Consider the following 22,323-nt stretch of genomic DNA (forward strand, 5'->3'; position numbering starts at 1 on the left):
AAGCTAGCTTAATATCCACCGTGATGGTCTTACATCCTCAACTCCCAGCTTTTTACGAGCTAATCATTATTTTTTACTTGGCAACAGAAATGTGCTACCATTTGAACTTGAATGATACTTCCCAACAAGGTGCGAACTCCTTTGGAGGTGGTGACCAAATTAAGGAAACATGCAAAACTTTGTCGCATTACATGATGTATCTTCTCCTCATGTGCCCTTCAGCATTGCCCATCGCTTTATCTGACACTGAGTTGGCAAACTTGATCCATGAGCTCAATGTGTTTCTTAATGATGCACATAATGAAAAAGAAGCTTGTGGAAGGTTGAAAGATTATTCCATACAATTCCAAGACCCCAGAAATCTACGCCGCATATTACTTGTTGCACAACATTTTGTCAGAAATTTCTTGGGATGGGAAACACTAAAATCCCTGTGGTTAGGAATGCTGGGCTATGCAGCAATTAAGGGGCAAAAAAATCATCATCTTGAACAACTCAGACGGGGGCGATTTTCTCACTTTCTTGTGGTTCTTTATACCGCAATCTAATATGTTGGATACAATTGACACTGCGCGAGTGTGTAGAAAAATAAATAATCAAGTGACTCAGCTTATGACGAGTAACATTGATAGTTATGCAGTTTAGAAATATTATCAATATGGGAATGGTTGCTTCTTTTGGAGGTCCTTTTGCCATCTTACGGACAATACGGGGAATGTTAAGAATGATTGCATCTTCAATAATAAGCCGATAATTGAATGGAAATCAATAGCAGAAGTTGTGAAGACCATAATCGCCTTTTGGGTGAAGCAAGGATGGAAGACAAAAAATTTCACTATCAATGAGTTCATCTTCGAGTTGCAACAGGTCACAGGTAATGGATCTCTATTATGACATTGGAACGATAATTTGTAGGTGTTTGGAAATGCTTAACTTCAATTTTAGTGAACTTTAGATTTTAGTGTGATTTTAGATTTCGGTTTTAAGTAGAAGTTGTAAATGTGTTTGGTGAAAAATAAATCATAACTTTTAGTAATAGTGGCCGATAACAAAACAAAACTTTTAGTAATAGTGTTTTTGTAGAGTGTTTGGTTGAAAAGTGATTTTTTGTTGTGTAGTTGTGAGTAAAAAGTTAAAAGATGAGAAAAAAAATACACATTTTTTTACTTTTACAAAAACAGGACTAAGAAAGTTGAAGTTTAAAATAATAATAAATAAATAAAAACCAACCCCTGTTTGGCACAACTTAGCTTCTTCTCTTATTTATTTATTTTTTTTCCCTGAAAAAAAATAAAATAAAATAAAATAAATAAAAAAGAAGAAAGGAGCAACTTTTGAGTTGCCCCAAACAAGCCCTTTCTATTGTTTGTGCTGTGGCTAGCTAGAAGGATGGTTTTTGCTCGTCTTCTTTTTGTTGATGGAATGAAAAACTAGGTGCCCTGTTTTTGTTGGTCTTTTCTGGTTTGTTTGTTTTTTTGGTTTGTGCTTTCATTTGATTCGCTTTTTATTTGGTGCCAACCTAATTGAGATGATGAGGGTTGTAAACTATGATTTTGTCGGCACTTTCCCCCTTTCTTACTATTTTTGTATTTTGCTAGATTGTTCTGACTCAATTGATCAATAATATTTTTCTTTCATTTTGCTGATAAAAAAAGAAAAGAAAAGAAAGATACTATCAATAATAGATACTTCAATTTCCCTAAAATACACATGGTGTGTACCATAAAAATTTATGAATGTGTATTGTTAGTTACCAAAGTGTACATTAAACATTCGTTGTATGGTCTTGTTAGGCTGTGACTTTTTGTTGTGGTCTAATGCCACAAATGTTCATAACTTATGCTGGAAAAAAGTCCTAACAAAAGTTCCACAAAATCTAATGACAAAGCCACAATACAAATATTTGTAACTAAAGTAACAGATGTTCATAACTAACACTAAAGGATTACAAAACATGTATGCACGATATATACAAATTGAAAGGTTCCATCCTATCTAATCTTTTTTAACTATCAATAATATCACTGTTCCAACCACACGTAGTCACATTCTCTCTCACTCACTCTCACAGACTTTCACTTTCGCTCTCACTCACTCACTCACTCTTATGCTGTGTTTGGTTGGGGGATTTAGGGAGGGATTTGGAAAGGGAAAGGGAAAAGGTGTGTGAAACTATGTGAAATATAAGCATGATTTATTCACATTTTACCTACCTTTTCCATTTCCCTTTCCAAATCCCTCCCCAAATCTCCCAACCAAACACAGCATTAGAGATACCGGAAAAAAATCCTAACAAAAATTTCACAAAATCTAATAACAAAGCCACAATACAAATATTTGTAACCAAAGTAACAAATGTTCATAAGTAACACCAAAAAATTACATAACATGTATGCACGATATATACAAATTTTTGAAAGGTTTCATCCTATCTAATCTTTTTAAACTATCAATAACATCCCTGTTCCAGCCATACGTAGTCACATTCTCTCTCACTCACTCTCACAGACTCTCAGTCTCGCTCTCACTCACTCTTAGAGATACTGGGAAAAAAGTCCTAACAAAAATTCCACAAAATCTAATAACAAAGCCACAATACAAATATTTGTAACTAAAGTAACAAATGTTCATAACACCGAAAAATTACATAACATGTATGCACGATATATACAAATTGAAAAGTTCCATCTTATCTAATCTTTTTAAACTACCAATAATACCCATGTTCCAACCACAGGTAGTCACATTCTCTCCCACTCACTCTCACAGACTCACTCTCGCTCTCGCTTTGACTCACTCACTTACTCACTCACTCTTAGAGACGTAAGGAGTGTCAAGGCCTTATTTTTGTTAGAGGAACTGAAATAACCATACCACAGCAATCCTCAAAATATGTGCAGAAGCATACCATAAATATAGCACCCTTAATGTTGCTGGAATAGACCATTTTCTTTTCCAGATGACAAATTCCATCCTTGAAACATTGTTGAACTAGTAGAGAACTTAGATTTCAAGATAATGGTTGGCCTCATAATTCAAGATGAACAACATTAATGTAAAGTACCGTACGTACATTTGTTTCACATGATTAAACTATGGAAGAAAAAATTAAAACTAGAATGAAAAGAAAAGGAAATTGAGAAACTATGAAAGATCAGTTAAATATCGATAATCTGAAAGAGCGGAATTGACACCCTTGATCGGTGCAAATAATCATACATTAATGGACTTGTAACGATTGAACAAAAATTAAAAAGATAATTTATGTGATGCTTACATAACCATCTATATGGATAATTTCTATGCTACATAATTATCTATATTACTTGTAGTAAGCTGCGTCACCTGATTATTAATTTGTCTGCCCACTTTTGCGGCATCAATCCTATCCAATATATTAGATTAGGGTATAAAGAACCATAACAAAGTGAGAAACTGGCCTCCTTGTCTAAGCTGTTGAAGATGATAATTTTTGTCCCCTTTAATTGCTGCAAACCCCAGCATGCCCAACCACAAGGATCTCAGCCTTTCCCATCCCAAGAAGTTTCTCAAAAATTTTTGTACAACAAGTAGTATCCGACGTAGATCGTAGGGGTCATGTAATGTTATGGGATAATCTTTCAACAATTCACAAACCCTGCTTACATCCTCCTCATCCTTAATGAACATTTTGAGATCATGGATCAAGTTTCCTAACTCGGTGTCCGAAAGATTGATGGGCAACGCCCAAGGGCACATGAGGAGTAGATACATCATGTAATGGGACAAAGTCCTGCATGTTTCCATAATTTGTTTTTCATGTCTAGAGGAGTTAGCACCTCGTTGGTCGGTAATATTTAACTCCAAATGGTAGCAAATTTCTGTTGCCAAGTGAACAATCACGATTAGCTCATAAAAAGCTGGAAGATGAGGATCTAAGACCTTCATGGTGGATATTAAGGTAGCTTGAGCAACCTCATCTAGTTTCACTACACTTGGCCTACTCCAATAATAAGCGTAGTTTAAAATCGTGTCATATAGATTAGGAGGTACAACCACATGAGTCTTATGCATGTACCTATCGAATTTTTCTTTAAGTCTACAAGACAACATAGCAGGCTTATTTTGTTTAAAGCAAAAACCCAATAGGTCAAATTGCCCTACCTTCTTAGACCATTTCTTTTGTTTGTAAAACCAAGGGAATTTTCGTCTCAATTGGATCACCCATTCTCCTTTCTTGTGTTCAATTAGCCAAAGCATTGTCCAATCAGAGGCTAAAATTACAATTATTGCATAAATCTCCAATGCTAGAGCTCCAAATAGCAACACTCCTGTGATGGTGACGTCAATCATGGAGCAGTTGTAGTGCTCACGATGCCAGTTCTCTTTTCTACATATAGCCCAAAACGATCCTACCAACACAGACATAGTACAAACAAAGCTGATGGAGCGCATAACACACCCTCGCTTGGTATACATTATGGATGCCTTCGTATAGTATAAATCATACATAAGTCCCATTTCGACCTCCAATGCATCCCAAAAATATGTATCACACTCGTGAATTTTTCCCTCCATTGCACCTTCGTTGACAGCTGATTAGAAGGAAATTCAAAAACAAATCTACCAATATCATAGTTCTCTATATAACGCTTAAATTGTTTGACCAACTTCTGCGCCATGACTAGAGTTCTTATATACTTGTGTTCCTGACCATCAAGACTTATGTCGGCTTGCTTTTTAAATGGTACAATGTCTCCCAAGTTGTCATCACTCGCTGACTTGAGAACCCACCACACTCTCTCCACATAAAAAATAATTCCAGCCACGAATGCTATGAGTGACAAATATGAAAGCCGAGAATATTTTCTCCAAGATATAATAATGACATAAATTGCCACAGTAGCTTGAACACCCAGTACCATCAAGTGCCTCAACCACAACTGATTATCTTCTAAAGAATAAGCTGTTATGGTATTTGGGCCACCAAGCTGTAGCAAAAGCAGAGGTGCCCATATTGCTGGAAATACATTGTTACTGTTATCACCTAGGGCATCAGATAGCTTGCTAAGGGCAACAATTGCTACCCAATCAGCAAGTAAGTAGGCTAGCCAAACGACAACATTGATCCACAGTGACGACATGTACTTCCTGCGGTTGCCAAAGACGAAAAGAATGATTTGAAAAGCAAGACTGAGGAGAACTAGCACTCGAACATCCCACATGTCCCATAGTATCCTCAACAATGTTGGAATTGGATCCATCACACACCTATCTTCTTTATCAATGTCAACATATGAAAAAAAGTTAATCAGTTCAAGCTATATATTTTGAGGTTAATTAGCTATACAAATTGTTCAAAAAGTTTCAGATGTTCAAGTGCAATAACAAACCAATTATTAAATGAAATCAAAACAAAACAAAATGTACTATTAGATTGTTGTTGGTAAAAGAGCCAAAGTAAGCAATTTAACCACATCCACGATCTTTTGACAACCACCAGATCATATTATAAGCCAAAGTATGTGAAATTCAGTAATGCTTTTTCTTATGCAAATACTAGATTATTTTTTCCAAACATTTATGCAAATACTTAGATTAGTAACCCTAAACCTTGAAAGTAGCTGGAAACTAAAGGAACACCAAAATTAATAGAATAACTCCTCAATTTTCATCTAAGGAACACCAAACTTGGGTTGTTTCTATTTAAGAATTAGGATCTTGTGTAATTGCAATGATTTTTACTTAATATATGTTGCTAAAACTTCTGTTTATTCATAGTTGTTAGTTTCTTCTTGTAGCTAAGATGTCAAAAAAAAAAAAAAAAAGTGTAACAATCAGATTAAAAGGACTCACCTTTGGCTCATCAAGAAGCCAAGAACAAGAACAAAAGAGCCAAACACAATTAAATGTTGTTTCGTGGCACATCTTCTATGGATTAATTGAATGGCTCTCATGAATTGGGATAATAAAAATCCTCAATAATTTATCTTCATCGATAAACATTATCCACATAGATCTTTCATTTTTTAACAGCTAAATTACATTCACAAAGCCAATTGTTGGGTGCAAAATATTTGGGTGTGTATAGAAAGAAAAAATGACAAGACCAACCTGAGCAAGGAGAGAGAAACCAAATGAGAGAAAAAAACAAAGGGACCAAGAGAAAGAACTGAGAGAGCTAATTTGCTTCTGTTGATAATTGTGATATTTTTCTTTCATCAAATTTGAAAGTGCTCAAAAATCATCTCTAGAGCATCTCCAATGGTTTCACATTTTCTTTCGTCAAATTTAATTTGATGAAAAATTGCTCAAAAATCATCTGTAATCCTTTTATCCAATGTTCATCAAATCAAAGAGTCATTCTCCGTATCAAATTAAAAACTCATGAAATCGTTCAAAAAATTTGAATTTGATGAAAAATTTTTAAAATGAAGCATTAGAAATGATTTTTATTCATCAAATTTGATGAAAAAGATAATTTGGGATAAGTGGGGAATTTTAAAAAAGATTTTGATGAAAGGATTAGTTTTTTACTCAAATTTGGAATTAAATTAGATGAAAAAATTGGTGAAACTAAAGATGTGCATGATAATGTTTAAAAAGAAAAAAAATTAAAAAAAAATCCAAAGTGTTAGCAGGTATTTTAATATTATCATGTGTTATTGGTTTCCATTCTAGTCTTCTTCTAGTCTTCTCTCCTATCCATTCCAAGACTTAGAAGTTAAGCAATCCAAAGTCTTCATTAGGTCCACCAATCTTATCTAGTCCTTGGTCTTGGTCTAGTCTTTGGTCTTGGTCTTGGTCTAGTCTTTGTTAACTTATCTACTAAGTTTTTCATTTATATATATATTAACTTGTGTCCTATCTTAGGAGGCACACGAGAGAAGAAGTGTTTGTTCATTAGAAGCTTTGTTCCTTTGTTATGTCTAGTGTGAGATTATCAGGCAAATAAAAAGGGTGTGTGTGATAAAGCTTTGGGTTCAACCAATTGTGCAGTATTGGTGAACCATACGACTTAGTCGGACTGTTGTATCCTGGGGGGACAAGTCAAGGTTTTTCTGCTGCACCGGTGTGAGGCTTTGCCTAACCGCAGAGGGCTTGAATCTCCTTAAAGAGAGCGAGTTTCCCGCGCCTCAGCTCTGATAATAAGTTATTGTAATTTTATTATTTGTATTTTCTGGTGTGTTATTTGTAATTATCACCAACACAAAGTAAAGTTCTTCCTTTTTCCATAAGAAAAGGTTCAGAAATATGACATAGTCCCACAATTAATTTCAAAAAATTAAGATAAATATGGTTCAATGAAAACTAAATAAATAAATAAATAAATGAAGCAAATGGGTTCAACTGGACTAGATAGTTGAGATCGTAACAATCATTAAACAAAGCTTTTTACCAATAAGAGTTTATTAAAAGATTTCAGTAGGTCAAGTCTGGTTCAGTTGAACTTATAAATCAAATCCATAAATAAAATAGAGAGGGAAAGAAAATACCTTTGTAATGAATGAGAATTGAGATAAGATCAAAAACACACACTAATGATGTTTCAGTTAAGCCTCCAATTTCTTCATCTTCGCTCACTTTCACTAGCGTTTTTTTTAAGCTTAAAAACCTTCTCTTCTGTTTTTCCAGCCGACTAAAACGAATAATTGCAGTTTGGTCTCAAAACACTTTGCTCGTTTTTTACGTTTTTTGTTTTTGTTTTTGTTTTCTTAAAAAGGGAGCAATAGGGAGGGCTCTCCTTTTTCTTTTTTTTTTTTTTTTTTTTTTTTTTTTTTTTTTTTTTTTTTTTTCAACTCATTAGAATTATTAATGGTGTGTTTTTTTAGTGGTACCAATCAATAGTTCTGTTGTTTTTTTGGTTCGTATCTAAAACGCCAAATTAGAATATGGTTGAAATTAATTTAATCTATTAAAATATATAATAGGTTAAATATTATATTTAAATTATAATTATTTTAATTTTTTACTTATAAAATTATAAAATAATCAAAAAATTCATCTCAAATGGAATTTTTTTAATTAGGCTAAAATAATCAAAAAAAAATCATATTAATTTTTTTTTTTTCCAAACAAAGGATTTTTTATTTTTTTTTAAAGCTTTGTTCATCTTTTAATCATTTTTTTGTTTTTTTAATATTTCAGATGTACTTTATCTAAATATATTTAAAAGGTTAAATATTTGTGAATAAATTTAAAGAAATTCAATAAATACAAAAAATATATATACTATTTTTTTGGTATTTTCTTTGTTCCATTTAGTGAATTTTTAAAAAAATGACAAATTTTATATTTTTAAATTTATCTAAATTAAGTGGCTCTAAAAAGTTTATATATATATATATATATATATATATTAAAAAAATTAAAAATCAATAAAACTAAAAAATAGAGATTAAAAACTCAAATTTTATTTTTGAAAACTGTTAGATCAAACATAAAGTTTTAAAATATAAATTGAGGATCCAAAAATTTTGGGCCTTCCTAATTTAGATTGAGCCTCTATAAAAAATAAAAATAAAAATCTTTGGATTTTAAATTCAAGTGGCCTTTATTATTATTATTATTTTCTTTTTTGTTTGTAAGGACTAATACAAGAGCTAAATTAATTAATTTTGGGACCATTTTTCTAGCTATGTTTTTTGGGCCCCAACGCGGCTGATTTGTGAGTTTTTGACTTGACTTAAAGTCGGTCGTGACTAATCAAGTGTGCGAAAAAGGGCAACGAAAGAACATGAAAATTAATTAATTAATTAATTTTTTTTAAACAAAAAAAATGAGTTGGCAAGAAGCATACATGTGGTACGGATGAAAGTGTTGTGTGTGGTTCATGCTTGGATTCCAACTTGAAGTTAAAATTCTCAACTATAAATAAACATTATCATCTTTGGAGGACGTTTTTAGAATTTTATTATAGTTCATGTTCAATGATGGGTGATACCATACTCTTAGGTTTTTTTGTCTTCAATTTGAGCTCTCAGGAAAAATTGTGTGATGCCATATTTTTAGGTTTTTTTGTCAAATATTTTCTAGCATCTTTGATGGAAGAATTTTTTTTTTCTTTTCTTCTTTCCGCCGTGGCTCGTCTTGTTCTTGTTCTCAATTAGGATTAGTGTGAGACAAGTCCCCCTCCATAGTAAGAACCAAAAGTTATCATTGACAGAAGATGAATGATAATTTTTCCAATTCTTTTTCTTTTTCCTTTTCTTATTTTATTGCTAATTATTTATTAGGAAAATTACATGATCATCCCAAAAAATTATTAAAAATATATAATAAGTTCGACAAGTTTAATATAACTACACTAACCCCCTTTTTGGCAAGACTAAAAGAGACATGAACAAACAAAATAAAATAGACATTCCAACATAAAAGAGATAATAACACAATTTTTTCAACTATATGACTAATGAATGGCTGATGAATATAGAGATTAGTATTTTGTGAATTAAAATCTTAAAAGAAATATTCCAACTTACTGGGCTCAACTCAATGTATTATCTCTAAACCTGAAACAATGTGTAACTTACCCTTATTTATTTTAAACCTGAGCAGATTTATGATCCATTCAACACAAACAAGTCAATAAAATGAACAGTTTTGACAAATGTATCAGCTATTTACTGCTTGAGACCTAAGAGCTGACAATTGTTTTAGGAGGTTAATAATTGTACCATTTTGCTCAGAGGCCCCTCTTTCTACCTTACTTGATTGATTATTCACAATCTTTTTGTTTCTATGTACAAAATAGACATGGAAATATGAACTAAACACCCAATGCAACAAAAAAAAAAAAAAAAAAAAAAAGAACAGACATTTTGATCATTTTTCAGAAAAGGGCTAATTGAGATCGATGTCGATGCGTTCAGGATTTCCCCGCTCAGTCTGGTTGTCGACAAGCTCGACACCCAGCTGGCCTTTGTCACCGGCACCAAAAGCATACAATTTACCGGATTCAGTGAGTGCAAAAGTGTGGGCATTCCAATAGATAGAATTGGTGAGGCTGATCTGTACTATTCGCTCCTTTGCTTGCTTCAGCGATGTTACTACGTCTGGGCTTAGAACATTTGTGTGCCTAATCACCTGGCGAGAAATGGAAACACAGCCCAATTATCAGTATACCTTGGTTAAAGTGGGAAGGCTACAAGATAAATTTCTCTCTCTCTCTCTCTCTCTCTCTCTCACACACACACACACTAACACACTATAGAGCTCCCATACACACTTGAATGTAGCCAAAGGGCCGGAAAGTGCACATGCAGAAATGGTCATAACCAAAGGGGCAAGAGAGTTGCACACACAACGCTACGAACTCACAAAACAATCAAAACATAACTTCGGTTGCTTCTAAACCGGTCAGCAAGCATATTGAATTGCATAACTGCTACACTATCAATGAAATTACACAGAATTTACAAGTGAAGATCACGTTGTACTGTAGCGATCATGTTCAGCAAGAATTACAATACATTCATAGCCATACATAAAACACATAATAACATGAAGGAACTTGAAAAGATGGAAGGCATGATGTGCTTTGAGGAAAAAAAAAAAAAAAAAAAAACTACTTATGTTACCATAGAAGCATTCACAACAAAATCGTAATGTTGCAAATGATCCAGGAATCAAACAGATGTTTGCATTTCATTAAGACCAAAGTTTTAAAAGGCATTATACATGTGAGTCTAATGCAAAACACATCAAGACTTTGATTTCTAGGTGATACTCTCCAAAGGCTTGCGCATCACAATTTGAGATGTGCACTTTGTATGCCCTTTGTACATAAGCATATGGAGAGGTTGTCTTGTGAAGTTAAATTAGTTTAAACCTTAAAAAGAGAGAAAAAAAAGAAAAAAGAAAAGAACATCCTTTGTAACTATATTTCATGAAAAAATAAAGTAAATAATCAACTAAGAAAAAACACAAAGCTAAGGCTCAAGCAAGAAACTCGGCAACTGAACTTAAGAAAGTCAATTTCACCTTTGATGAGGGCAACTTCCTTTTCTATGATGAAATGTTTGACGCATTGAGGATACAATTTATTTATACCTTTATATTTAATTTTTAATACACTTTTTTTACTATTTAAAAAAAATTACTTATTTACTAAATAGAAAAATTCAAAATGCTTACATCTTGCACCTAGAGGCACAAGGGGTGTTACAAGTTACACATTATTTTACCTCAATAAACATCGATGTATAAAAATCACCTTATATAGTGTTCACTAGTTAGAGAGTAGCATATACTTCAGGACTTGTTTATAAACTTGGGAAATTATGCAGAACCTAACAGTCAAGCCAATAAAGCATGTTTTAATTGTACTAGAAAATAGTGTAGGAGAAAACCATACCTGCCCATCAAAAACACCAGTGTTATGTCCAAGACTAGATGATTCTCCACATCCAAATGAGAACACATCACCATCTTCAGACACCACAAATGTTGTGTAATCCCCAGTAGCAACATGAACAGCTTTGACCCCACTCAACGCCTCTACCACTTTAGGAGCGGATTCACAGTCTTCGTTCCCATGTCCCAAACATCCATAACGCCCCCAACCCCACGTACAAACCCTTCCGTCCTTCCCCACCACAGCAGCATGCCACGCACCGGCTGCAACCACTACAGGCTGAAGATTCAAAGTCCGAAACTGTTCAATCAATTTTGGGTACTTTTCATCAGTTCTTGTTCCATGTCCAAGCTTCCCACCCAAGCCACATCCAACAGAATACACCGACCTGATCATATTATCAAAAGAACAACAATATCTAAGCATTTATGTATAAAGGACACTACGTGTGTGAAATTTAAAATAATAGTTATTTGAAGTACTTGGATCTGAGAAAATTAAAACAGTAGAGAGCAATTATTGTGTTTTGGGGATACTTTGCAAAAAGAAAAAAGCATGACAGTCTCAGGTGTAGAATTACATAGTAGTATAGATGAAAATTAATTGCACAAAGCGGGGGCAGGGAGCAAGGGCATAACGAAGTTTGTAAGGTTGGGAGCCCCAAACTGTGTATATATTTTGTAAACTAAATACATAAACATATTCCTTTCTTCTTTTCTTTTTTTTCTATGTAGTTATAAATATGTGTTAAAATATGAATAAATATTAGAGATTGATGTCAACTACAAATTGACTTTGTTAAGAATAAATAAATATTATGAAAATAGAAACTACTAGAATAAACTTGAGTTGTTTTTCGTTTGTTTATGAGACTTGTATGTTTGAGAGATTCTATTTGGAGTGAGTTTCTTCACCAACGGAAGCACGTTTCTTGGTAGTGCGGAATCACATTTCTGAGTAAGAAATGTCACTCAAGTGGGAGTTTCCTGCTACTAAGCTATGAAACATTATATTTGAAAACTTTTATCAAGGTCAAGAGATGAACAAGAAGCTCACATGCCACTAGGTTGACATGCCAAAGCAAGAAGGTAACAGTATCCAGCTGCAATTTGAACCACCGGTATATTCTCCAGTGCCCCGAGTAAAGGATAGGGTTCCAAATCATTTGGCTCAGTTTGGTGACCAAGTTTGCTTTCATTTCCCCAAGAAAACGTATAAACCCTTCCTTCTCTTGACAACACAGCAGTGAAGAAATTTCCAATTGCCGCTTGCACCACAAATATGTTTTTCAAAGACTCCACGAACTGTGGGGTAGTAACTAGTTTACTTCCTTGAGCCCCATACTCTGCTTCCCCAAATGAGTCTTTCCCAAAGGCATATACCTGCCCCGAATCACTAATTAGCATTGTCCGGCCAGCCCCAGCAGCTGCTTGAATAATACGAACACCTTGAAGTGATCTGCAGCAGAAAAGATCCAGTTAATTTTCCCTGAACTGACCTAAGAAGCACAGACACGACACAACATTGCCACAGACACAGAAATTTTCAAAAAATGGATGACATGACATGTGGCAAACACATGCAAAATATATAATTATACATTTGTTATATGTCATAAACAAGAATAAATAATTATTATATATCATACATATGAATATTTAAGTCAAACATAATAATTTTTAAAGTCTAAAAGAGAAGACGTACTAATTTACACTTTTTTATTTGTCATCGGATTCCAAGTTCTTTTATTCAAATTTGTAATGTATTTCATGTGTGTCTCAGTGTAGGGAAGTATCCAACGAGTGTCGTGTCGATCTTCTTAGAAGTGTCTATGCTTCTTAAATGGGAACCGATCTCCTATATTCTCACTTCTACATTATCAGGCCTAAAATTATAAAAAGTTAAGCAACCTGATTTGACGAGGCCGCCACTCCTCTTCCGTAGTGCCATGTCCAAGCTGTCCCGAGCTGTTAGACCCAAATGAGTAAACAACTCCATTAGAAGTCACAGCGATACTGTGACCTGGCCCTGCTATTGCTTGCGATTTTTCTCGCCTTGAACACACTTCTCCAGCCAGCAAGAATCTCAGGACCAGTTTCCATGAGCCCCCACATCTTTCCTTCAAATATTGACGTTCATCAGCTGTCATTGGCTTAAATATAGCTCTCTTCTGACACATGTCGAGAGCAGCAAGCTCTGATAAGGACAGCTCATGATCAGGGGCAAACTGGGCAGGCTGCCTAAAGAAGGAACACGTCGCCTGCAACACACAATCACAATTCAATCAGCAGCATCATCAATTCTAACATCGACAAAATAGTCCACTATTAGAACAGAAAGAAAAGGAGCACTTGCCTCTAGGCTCGCAAGATCATGAGGATCCAAATTACACGCGGTGAGGACATGAAGAACAATAGAGGGACTCGCAGACAATGGGAACTCCCCGGGACTTGCAACGCCAAAGCAATGTCGTTGTTGTCGTAGAAATGCCGGTACACCAGAGGTGACAAGAGCAGCAATTGACTGCTCGGGGATATTACAGTATTGAATAGGTGGGGTTCCACGCGTTGTGGCATCCATGGGCACTGCTTAAGCGTGCAGTGCCCAGACTAGGCAGAGAAGATCTAAATGATGGAAATGAAGTGAAAAAATCACTACATTGAGTTGATTGGACACTACAGAATGTAAATTTGAGCTTCAAACTTTATAACTAATTGAACATACAAGTGAGAATTTTATGAAAAAGTATCTACCTTAAATAATGTACCGGTCAGCAAATTTCAGGTATCACACCTACATACAAAACACACTATCATAAACACACATTTTTTTATTGGACCTGAAGTGGAAAAAAAAACACAATGTGAACCAAGTAACTGCATAAATTTTCTTCATTTGGTATATAGAATTGATCAAAAGCTAAATTGACAGGCACCGTAAAATCATTGCTACAAACTAATAAAACAAGTATGAAAGATCCAAAAATAAATGTAAAAAAGGTGACTGAGTGCACGAGGCTCCTGCTAAAGTGGGACCCCAAAATGGAAAGTACAATGTGATGCAAGTAAGCGGACAATTTTTCCTCATTTGGTATATATAATCATTAGATGAAGTAGAAGATGAAAAGACAACTAAACCACATGCACTAAACTGATCAAAAGCTAAATTGATGTGCACCATGATTGCTACAAACTAATAAAATAGGTATGCAGGATCAAAAAATAAACATACAAAAGAGCGACACGAAGCTGCGGCTATAGCGTGATCCTGAAGTGGAAAGCACAATGTGAACCAAGTAATAGGAAAAAAATTCTTCATTTGGGATATAGAATTGTTAGATGAAGTGTAGAAGATGAATAGATAACTAAACCACACGCACTAAACTGATCGAAAGCTAAATTGAATGATTGCTACAAACTAACAAAATAGGTAAGGAGGATCCAAAAATAACCATAAAAAACACAAAACTCCCCACTAAAGCAATCTCTCCCCCTTTCTAGAGGGACTATTTCTGTGACTCAAATTGCGTCACCAGGGACACTAAAGGGAAGCTTACTGTTGGGCCAAGCCGCCCTTTGTCCAAAAATAAACATATAACTGGAAAGAAGATAACATTCTGTGAGTCCATGATACGAAAATATGATCAATAAAGCACAAGAAACTTGAAAATATGATCAAACAAGTAAATCGAACTGAGAACCAATTGATGCACCAAAAAAGAAGAAATCTGTCACATGAAGAATACTAATCCTTCAACAAAGGATATTTCACAACCAAAAGGAAATGAATTTCCACTTCGATTCACAAACAATCATCATACATAACAATGAAACCCAATAATTCAGATTCAATAAATCAAAACAAACCAATTAGATACAAACCCAGAAAAGAGATTGAAGTTAAAAAAAATTCTTCACAGGAATCAACCACATAAAATCTGATCTTTTAACGTGAAAAAGATCAAAGGATGATCAGACCATATCAGCTAATTCTACAACTCATCACGCAACCCAAGAGACAATAGATTTTAAGTAAAAGTGAAAATTTATCATAAAAAACAGAACATAATCACAAATGGGTAACTGCTGAATCTGCACATTACATGTCATAGAAACCCAAGATTCCTCAAAACCCATGTGAAATCCGTCAATTATTCCCGATGGATTCACCAAAAACAGCAAAATTTCAGATCAAATTGAAGAGTATGGAAAGGGGTATCTGATCAAAACATATTCAAGACTCTCTGAGGTGATTGTTTCTCGCAGGAAAATAGTGAATCAAAAGGAATAGAAAACAAAGGGATTGTTGATGGGATGTTTTTGGAAGAATTGAGAAAGAGAAAAAGAAAGAAAGAGAGAATTTCGATGCTTTTGTTGGGAGTGAATGAACATATATATATATATATATATATTGATTTATATATTGTGAATTGGGTGGTTGTCATCTGTACGTTTATTCAAGGGACGAGACGAGACGAGACGAGACGAGGTGTCTCCCTTCGGTGCTGGTGGTTCAAGAAGCCTGCCAATGTGCTTACGCTACACACGCCAGCTTATTTTGAGAAGTAAATTGAAAATTAACAGCTTGCTTAATTTCAATTTTTTTAAAAACAATTTTTAAAAAATTTTACTTTCTTATTTTTTATATTTTTTATTTTTATTAAATTTTTTTAATATTTTAATTATTTTTTTTACTTTTAAGACACACCTAACATAAATACACCTAAAAACTAAAAAAAATTATAAAAAAAAATCTTTTAAAAATTTACTAAATACCAAAGATACAAAAAAAATATATAAAAATTCAATACAATTTTTGTATTTTTATGTATTTATTAATTTTTTAAAATATTTTTTCACAAATTTTTTACTTTTTAAATACATCTAAGTAAGGTGCATCTAAAAAGTAAAAAAAATATTTAAAATTTTAAAAATATTCACTAACAAACAAAAAAAAACACACGAGAATCAAAAAATTCAATTTTTAAAAAATTTAATCCAAAAAACTCAAATCAACCACACTAAATTTTTTTATTTTTTAAAAATTATATTAAAAAATAACGAAATAATGTGACTTAAAAAGTCATATGTCAAAATAAGCTTATATATCGTTACAAACTCGACATAAAAATTTATAAATTTTTTAAAATTTTATATTAATTAATCAAATTCATTTCGTATATAAATTTATATTTCAACAATTTAATATTTACCATCCAAACCTATCTGTGAGTACATTTTAGATCGCAAATTCTTAGGCCTTAGTTTTTAGTTTTGTTGGTATATATACACATCATATATATGTATGTTTTTATTTAAAAAAATAAATAAATAATAGATAGTCCCTAAATATTATATATTAAAGTAAATTACAAATATAATTTTTAAATTTTATTAAAATACGAAATTAACAAAAAAATAAAAAATAAAAATTGTAACTATTTTTCTATACAACAATAAAATTACCATAATTATTAATTGAAATATATTTATGACATTATTAAAAACTATTAGTTGACTTAATAGTTTATTATAAAATGAGTAATTTGTTATGTGATTATAAATTTGAAAGGGTGCGATATAATTTTCTGAAATAATTTTCAGAAGTGAGGATTGAGAATCAAGAACTGCTTAAGAGTGAATATTTTCGTTATTTAGGGTTGATTATCACAATAGTGGGAGAGATTGATGCATATGTGGCCCATAAGATTAAGGCGGGATGGTGTAAGTGGAGAAGTGCGTTTGGGGTACCGTGCAATAAACGAATACCCACTAGACTAAAAGGTAAGTTCTATAGAATGACTATTAGACTAGCGATGTTGTATGAGACGGAGTGTTGGGCAATCAAAAAACAACATATAGATAAGATGAGTGTGGCTGAGATGAGAATGCTAAGGTGGATGTGTAGTAAGACTAGACAAGACAAGACAGGACAGAATTAGGAATAAGTGTATTCGGGAATGGGTAGGAGTAGCACCGATAGAAGATAAGTTGAGAGAAAATTGATTGAGATAGTTTGGTCACATTCTACGAAGACCAACACAAGCAGTAGTGAAGAGATGTGATGCTATAACGGTAAAGGGGAGTGTTAGAGAACAGGGTAGGCCTAGATTAACATTAGCTAACGTTGTAAATAGAGATATAGATCTACTTAATTTGAATAACGAAATGGCTTTTGATAGGGCCATGTGGAAAAGAAGAATTCATATAGCCGACTGTATTTGGTTGGACTCAAGACTTAGTTTGGTTTGGTTACATGAAGTAATTCGTGTTTTAAACAAATCTTATGTGTTATATTTGTAATTTACTCTTAAAAAATTATTAAGTAGTTTCTAAATATTATGTACTATTATTTACATATTTCTCAATAAATGAAAAATTACAAAATATACTAGGTGAATTATATCTTTTCTCTCAATTATCTAATAAAAATGAATTAGCATTATTCTGTTGATACCAAGACTTCTTCAACTATTAATAAATGTCATGTTTGAATCAAAAAAAATAAATAAATAAATGTCATGTTAGTTATGAATTTGTACATTTTGATTTATTCAATTATAAAAATATATCAATTGTATTATGAAGCTATTCAAGTCTAAAAATTTGATCACTTTCTAGACTTTGTGATGTGTCAAGAAAATAATTAGTTGATAATTAAATATTCTCTAATTATTAATCAATCATCTTCTTAATATATCATTAGATTTAGATAGTAAGTCTAAAAAATAGACTTATGTATCATTCTCCTTTTATTATTTCTATCTACACTTCTCTACTATAGTTTTTATATTTGAGGAGATCATAAATAAAAAGATATAGTGATAAACTTGATAATAGTTAAAAAAAAGTTAGTGTAATTAATTCTTAAATTTTTTTCATACATTATTCATTAAGAACACTAGATACACAATATTGTGTGATGGTACACAAAAACTGGATAATTACCTCTTTATCCGAGCCAAGCTAAGCTAACCCTTTGAGCGATGACTGGTGAAATTAATGTCCATTTGAATCTAAACGAGAATTCTACGGAAAATGACCACAACACAAGTTTCACATCTAAGGAATCACTACTTTATTAAGAGTAATGTTAGGGATATTAAATTTTTTATTAAATGAATAATTAAATATCTCACATTGTAAACCTCACATTCATATAAGATATTTAATTATTCATTTAATTAAAAATTAAAAATTTATAACATTTTCTCATTATTAATGACCCCCACCCCTCTCGGCTTTTCTGCCACTGCCATCAACAAGTTGGGACCTACTCAAGGAACAAATTGAACAACCCACACCACACCAATGCTTTTAAGCTTGCTATTCTAGCGTTACTTTTTATTTTGCTCCTTTATGTTTATAGTCATATTTTTAGTTTATTTTATATTTGAAGTTTTTCTTAATTTATTTTTAAATTCTAATTTATATCCAAAATTATATAAAAAAAAATGACACATTAATAGTTATGCGATATAAAAATATTTTATTATATATAATTCACACTTCTAACATAAACTCAAATCTTAATGTAGTAATATATTTTTTTGTCATGTAACAGTTAACGTGACATTTTGTATTTAATTTTAAAAATAAATTACTTTTAGAAAAAAATTAAGAAAAACTTAAAATATGAAGGACTAAAATAATAAAAAAAAAATCAAGGACCAAAGTGAAAAATAACCAAACATAAAGGAGCAAAGTGTAATTACCCTTTTGGTTATGTGTTCAAATAAATCTTGGGTTAATTAAACTCAGTATTTTTATTTTATTTTTTTTACTTTCATTAAAATTTCCATTTCACTTATTCATTTTTAATGTCGGGTTACTTTTTATACTTTCATCATTAAAATAAGTGATTTTTTTGGGTATTATTTTCGTTTCTTGTTTTATTTTTTATTTTTTTATAAAAAACATAGAGAATTTCTTTGACCAACTTTTTTTCTGAAAATTGCTTTTGAATTTTTTTTAAAAAACAACCTACATTTTAAAAAATACCAAGAAGTTATTTTTAAATTTTTCTAAAATTATTTTCACACAAAAAAAAATGATATGAAAAAGATTTTTATTTTGAAATTGTTCACTATGTTTATTTCAAAACTGAAAAAGAAAATAAAATCGATCTCCTCCTTTATATATAGGGTCAAGGATTTATAAAACAAAAGTAAGTTTACGAATGCATAATCCAATCGCATAAAACAGTTTTAATTATACATATCAGATAATGGAACCGTTATAAAAATAATTATTTCACTCAAATTATTTCATTTATGTTTTGCATAATTAGTCCAATGGTTAGTTTTGTATCCGTAAATAAATTCATAAATAAATATTTAAAAAATATATATCTATACCATATAAATGTGGCTTTTAGACTTTTACTAGTGGCCTGGACCTGCCTTCAACTAAGGCTGGCCACATCACTATGCATTATCAAGAGAGAACCCAATGCCAATACGAAATCATTATGTGCAAAACCAAGGCCGAAAACAAACTTTAAAAGCTAGTTTTTTATTTTCTATTTTTTGGGTCTTCAACACAAATTCAGTACAAAATCAAGGGGTTAACTTGGTCGGTGAAGTGTATTCTTTCTCTATTTCTTTTTTACTGATTATAAAAAATATATGTGCAAATTCAATATATTAAGAAAGGAAAGGGTAGGGCAAATGAATGAAACTCTTGCTATCAGAGTCATAAAAATGAGTTTTATACAAAGAAAGAGAGGGGTGGGGCACATGAATTGAAACTGACGGTTGTTAAAATGAGTTTTATATGAAGGTGATTGCGACGTGCATGCTTTTGGCATAATAACTTTTTATTTATTTTGTAAGTATAGAGTCAAATTCTAACCTAGTAGGAGCATCCGTATCACACTTTGAAGCTATTATGGAGTGCATCAGGATCAAATCCTTCTTTCATCAGTCTTTTCAAATTTTTTGGAAATTAATTTTTTGTTAAATTTGCTCCGGTACCTCAACAAAAATAAAGAGGCACTGTTCATTAGCTACATTATTTTTTATTATACTTTCTGGAGCAAAATTGGGCCAGAATCTTTAAACCGGATGTCCTACCGGATGTCCCATGAGTGCCTATAGCAGAAGAAAAAAAAAAGTCCAAAATTAGCCTAACCGGTCAACAACAATATATATATATATATATATATATTTTTTTTTTTTTTTTGCATTTTTTAAGAATTGTTTGGGTGGAACCTCATCAATTTAATAAAAAAAAGAAAGAATAACAAATACAATAATAAATTAATATTTTAATAAAATTGAGTTAGAATAAAGAGTTTGATGTAGTGAATATTAAAAAGGTGACTTGTTAAAATAGAAAAAGTAAATTTTGGGTTAAATTTGACTAAAAATTTAAAGAGATTAGTGCAGATGCTCTAACATAATACAGAGATTTCGGCTAACCAAACTAGGCTCAGTTGGTTCCTTCCTTAGGTTCGTGATTGGTTGGATGATGCAATCTCACCTTTTGATTTGGAGCTAAATTATACAGTAAATTAACCAAATTTCATTTATCATCAACTAAGAAATCGGTAATGATGCAATTATCACTATATATATATATATATATATGTGAGTAATGTTATACATAAATAATTTTTTTATTTGATTTTTTTTATTAATAGACATAAAAATAGTGAGACACACATTGATGAATACATGTGAGATTTATACCTTTGTCTTCGATAATAAAAAAATCTGATATATATATATATATATATATATATATATAGTTTCAGAATTAATAGAACCTCCAAAATCAAACAACCACTTATAGGTGGCCACACATATGAAAGTGATGTTTAAAATATATTCGTATACAATAATTGGGAACTTTGGGTCAATCTCGTGGCTATACTTTACTTATTCCTAAGCTGCATTATACTGGTAAATAATAAATTACTAGTAATGTTCATTGTTTACAAACTTATCAAAGTGATTGAATTCAACCTCTTGTAAATTTCAAAATAAATAAATACATAAAAATTATTTTTTAAGCACAAGTCTTAAGGAAATGTTAACACTTGTTTAACTTACAAAGCAGCTGTTTAATTCACATGACCTTTATGAGCTTTCTCTTGGTTTTCGTGTTTTCTGCACGAGTATGGATAAAGAAATTAGTTTAAGATTATAAGTTTAGGGTGATCACATGAAATATAGGAACTTTAACTGACAAGATCATAGAATTGGTAGATGTCATGATAAAGATGAGAGTTAATATAGCTTGGGTACAAAAAACTAAGTGGACAGGTGAGAAACCTCGAGAAATAGAAGATACATGTTTTAAGTTATATTATAGTGGCAAAGATAAACACAAGAATGTGGTAGGAATAATAGTTGCCAAGAGTCTTGTAAAAAATGTAATTGCGGTCATTAAGAAATGTGATAGGATTATGTTAATTAAACTAGTTATTGGAAAGAAAATAGTGAACGTTATTAGTGCATACGCCTCCCAAGAAGGATTAGATGATCAGGCTAAGAAAGTTTTTTTAGACCAAATGGATGGTGTAACGCCTCCAAAATAACATAATAAATCCAACTCATGAACAAAAGGAAAATAGAGATAAAATACTTTCATTCATCAGAGTTCGTATTACAAAGGATAATACATGCGTTATATATTCATAAATGTACATCCTGAATTTACAGCATGTAATACTAGTTAATTATCAACAGAATAAATGCCCTACGAACTTATATCTTTCTAAGACATTGCTTGGTTACAACAAAAGAGAGTCATAAGCTCTATATATATAAAGCCCTTACCTTGAATAAATATAAAATACAAAACAGCAAAATAGTGCCTCCAGCTCCTAGGTCCTCCCAAGCTATGTCCTTGGAGGAAGCATATCACCAGTGTCTAAAAATGGTTTCCCAAGTAAGGTGAGCCAAAACTCAGTAGAAACAATCTATCATTGTAACAACCCCGAACCCTGATTAACGTTAATCCATGGTTAATTATGCTTAATTG

General features: G+C 32.0%; 2 protein-coding genes across 5 annotated transcripts; both read right to left on the reverse strand.

Moving 5' to 3' along the window:
- Nucleotides 1-3,136: 3,136 nt before the first annotated feature.
- Nucleotides 3,137-7,726, reverse strand: LOC114262282 (uncharacterized). Of its 3 annotated transcripts, none has more exons than XR_014331030.1 (2): nucleotides 7,476-7,726; nucleotides 3,137-5,254 (listed from the first exon to the last, which is right to left on the reverse strand). XR_014331030.1 is itself a non-coding variant. In XM_028202642.2 (2 exons), the coding sequence occupies exon 2, from the start codon at nucleotides 4,555-4,557 to the stop codon at nucleotides 3,403-3,405; it is 1,155 nt and encodes a 384-aa protein (XP_028058443.2). In that variant the 5' UTR covers nucleotides 4,558-5,250; nucleotides 7,476-7,687; the 3' UTR covers nucleotides 3,137-3,402. The 3 variants fall into 3 exon arrangements, 2 of the variants coding, with proteins under 2 accessions (XP_028058443.2, XP_028058441.2); XM_028202642.2 differs by having other exon boundaries at nucleotides 3,137-5,250; nucleotides 7,476-7,687; XM_028202640.2 differs by having other exon boundaries at nucleotides 3,137-5,257; nucleotides 7,476-7,679.
- Nucleotides 7,727-9,517: 1,791 nt separating this feature from the next.
- Nucleotides 9,518-15,887, reverse strand: LOC114262283 (Regulator of chromosome condensation (RCC1) family protein). 2 transcript variants are annotated; one of them, XM_028202643.2, is made up of 7 exons: nucleotides 15,438-15,887; nucleotides 14,089-14,128; nucleotides 13,691-13,959; nucleotides 13,246-13,595; nucleotides 12,392-12,793; nucleotides 11,336-11,723; nucleotides 9,518-10,065 (listed from the first exon to the last, which is right to left on the reverse strand). In XM_028202643.2, the coding sequence occupies exons 3-7, from the start codon at nucleotides 13,913-13,915 to the stop codon at nucleotides 9,823-9,825; spliced, it is 1,608 nt and encodes a 535-aa protein (XP_028058444.2). In that variant the 5' UTR covers nucleotides 13,916-13,959; nucleotides 14,089-14,128; nucleotides 15,438-15,887; the 3' UTR covers nucleotides 9,518-9,822. The 2 variants fall into 2 exon arrangements, with proteins under 2 accessions (XP_028058444.2, XP_082727553.1); XM_082871427.1 differs by having other exon boundaries at nucleotides 13,246-14,010; nucleotides 15,438-15,866.
- Nucleotides 15,888-22,323: the final 6,436 nt, after the last annotated feature.

This window comes from Camellia sinensis, chromosome 5, assembly GCF_055761805.1.
Source record: "Camellia sinensis isolate YWXY chromosome 5, ASM5576180v1, whole genome shotgun sequence".
NCBI lineage: Eukaryota > Viridiplantae > Streptophyta > Magnoliopsida > Ericales > Theaceae > Camellia > Camellia sinensis.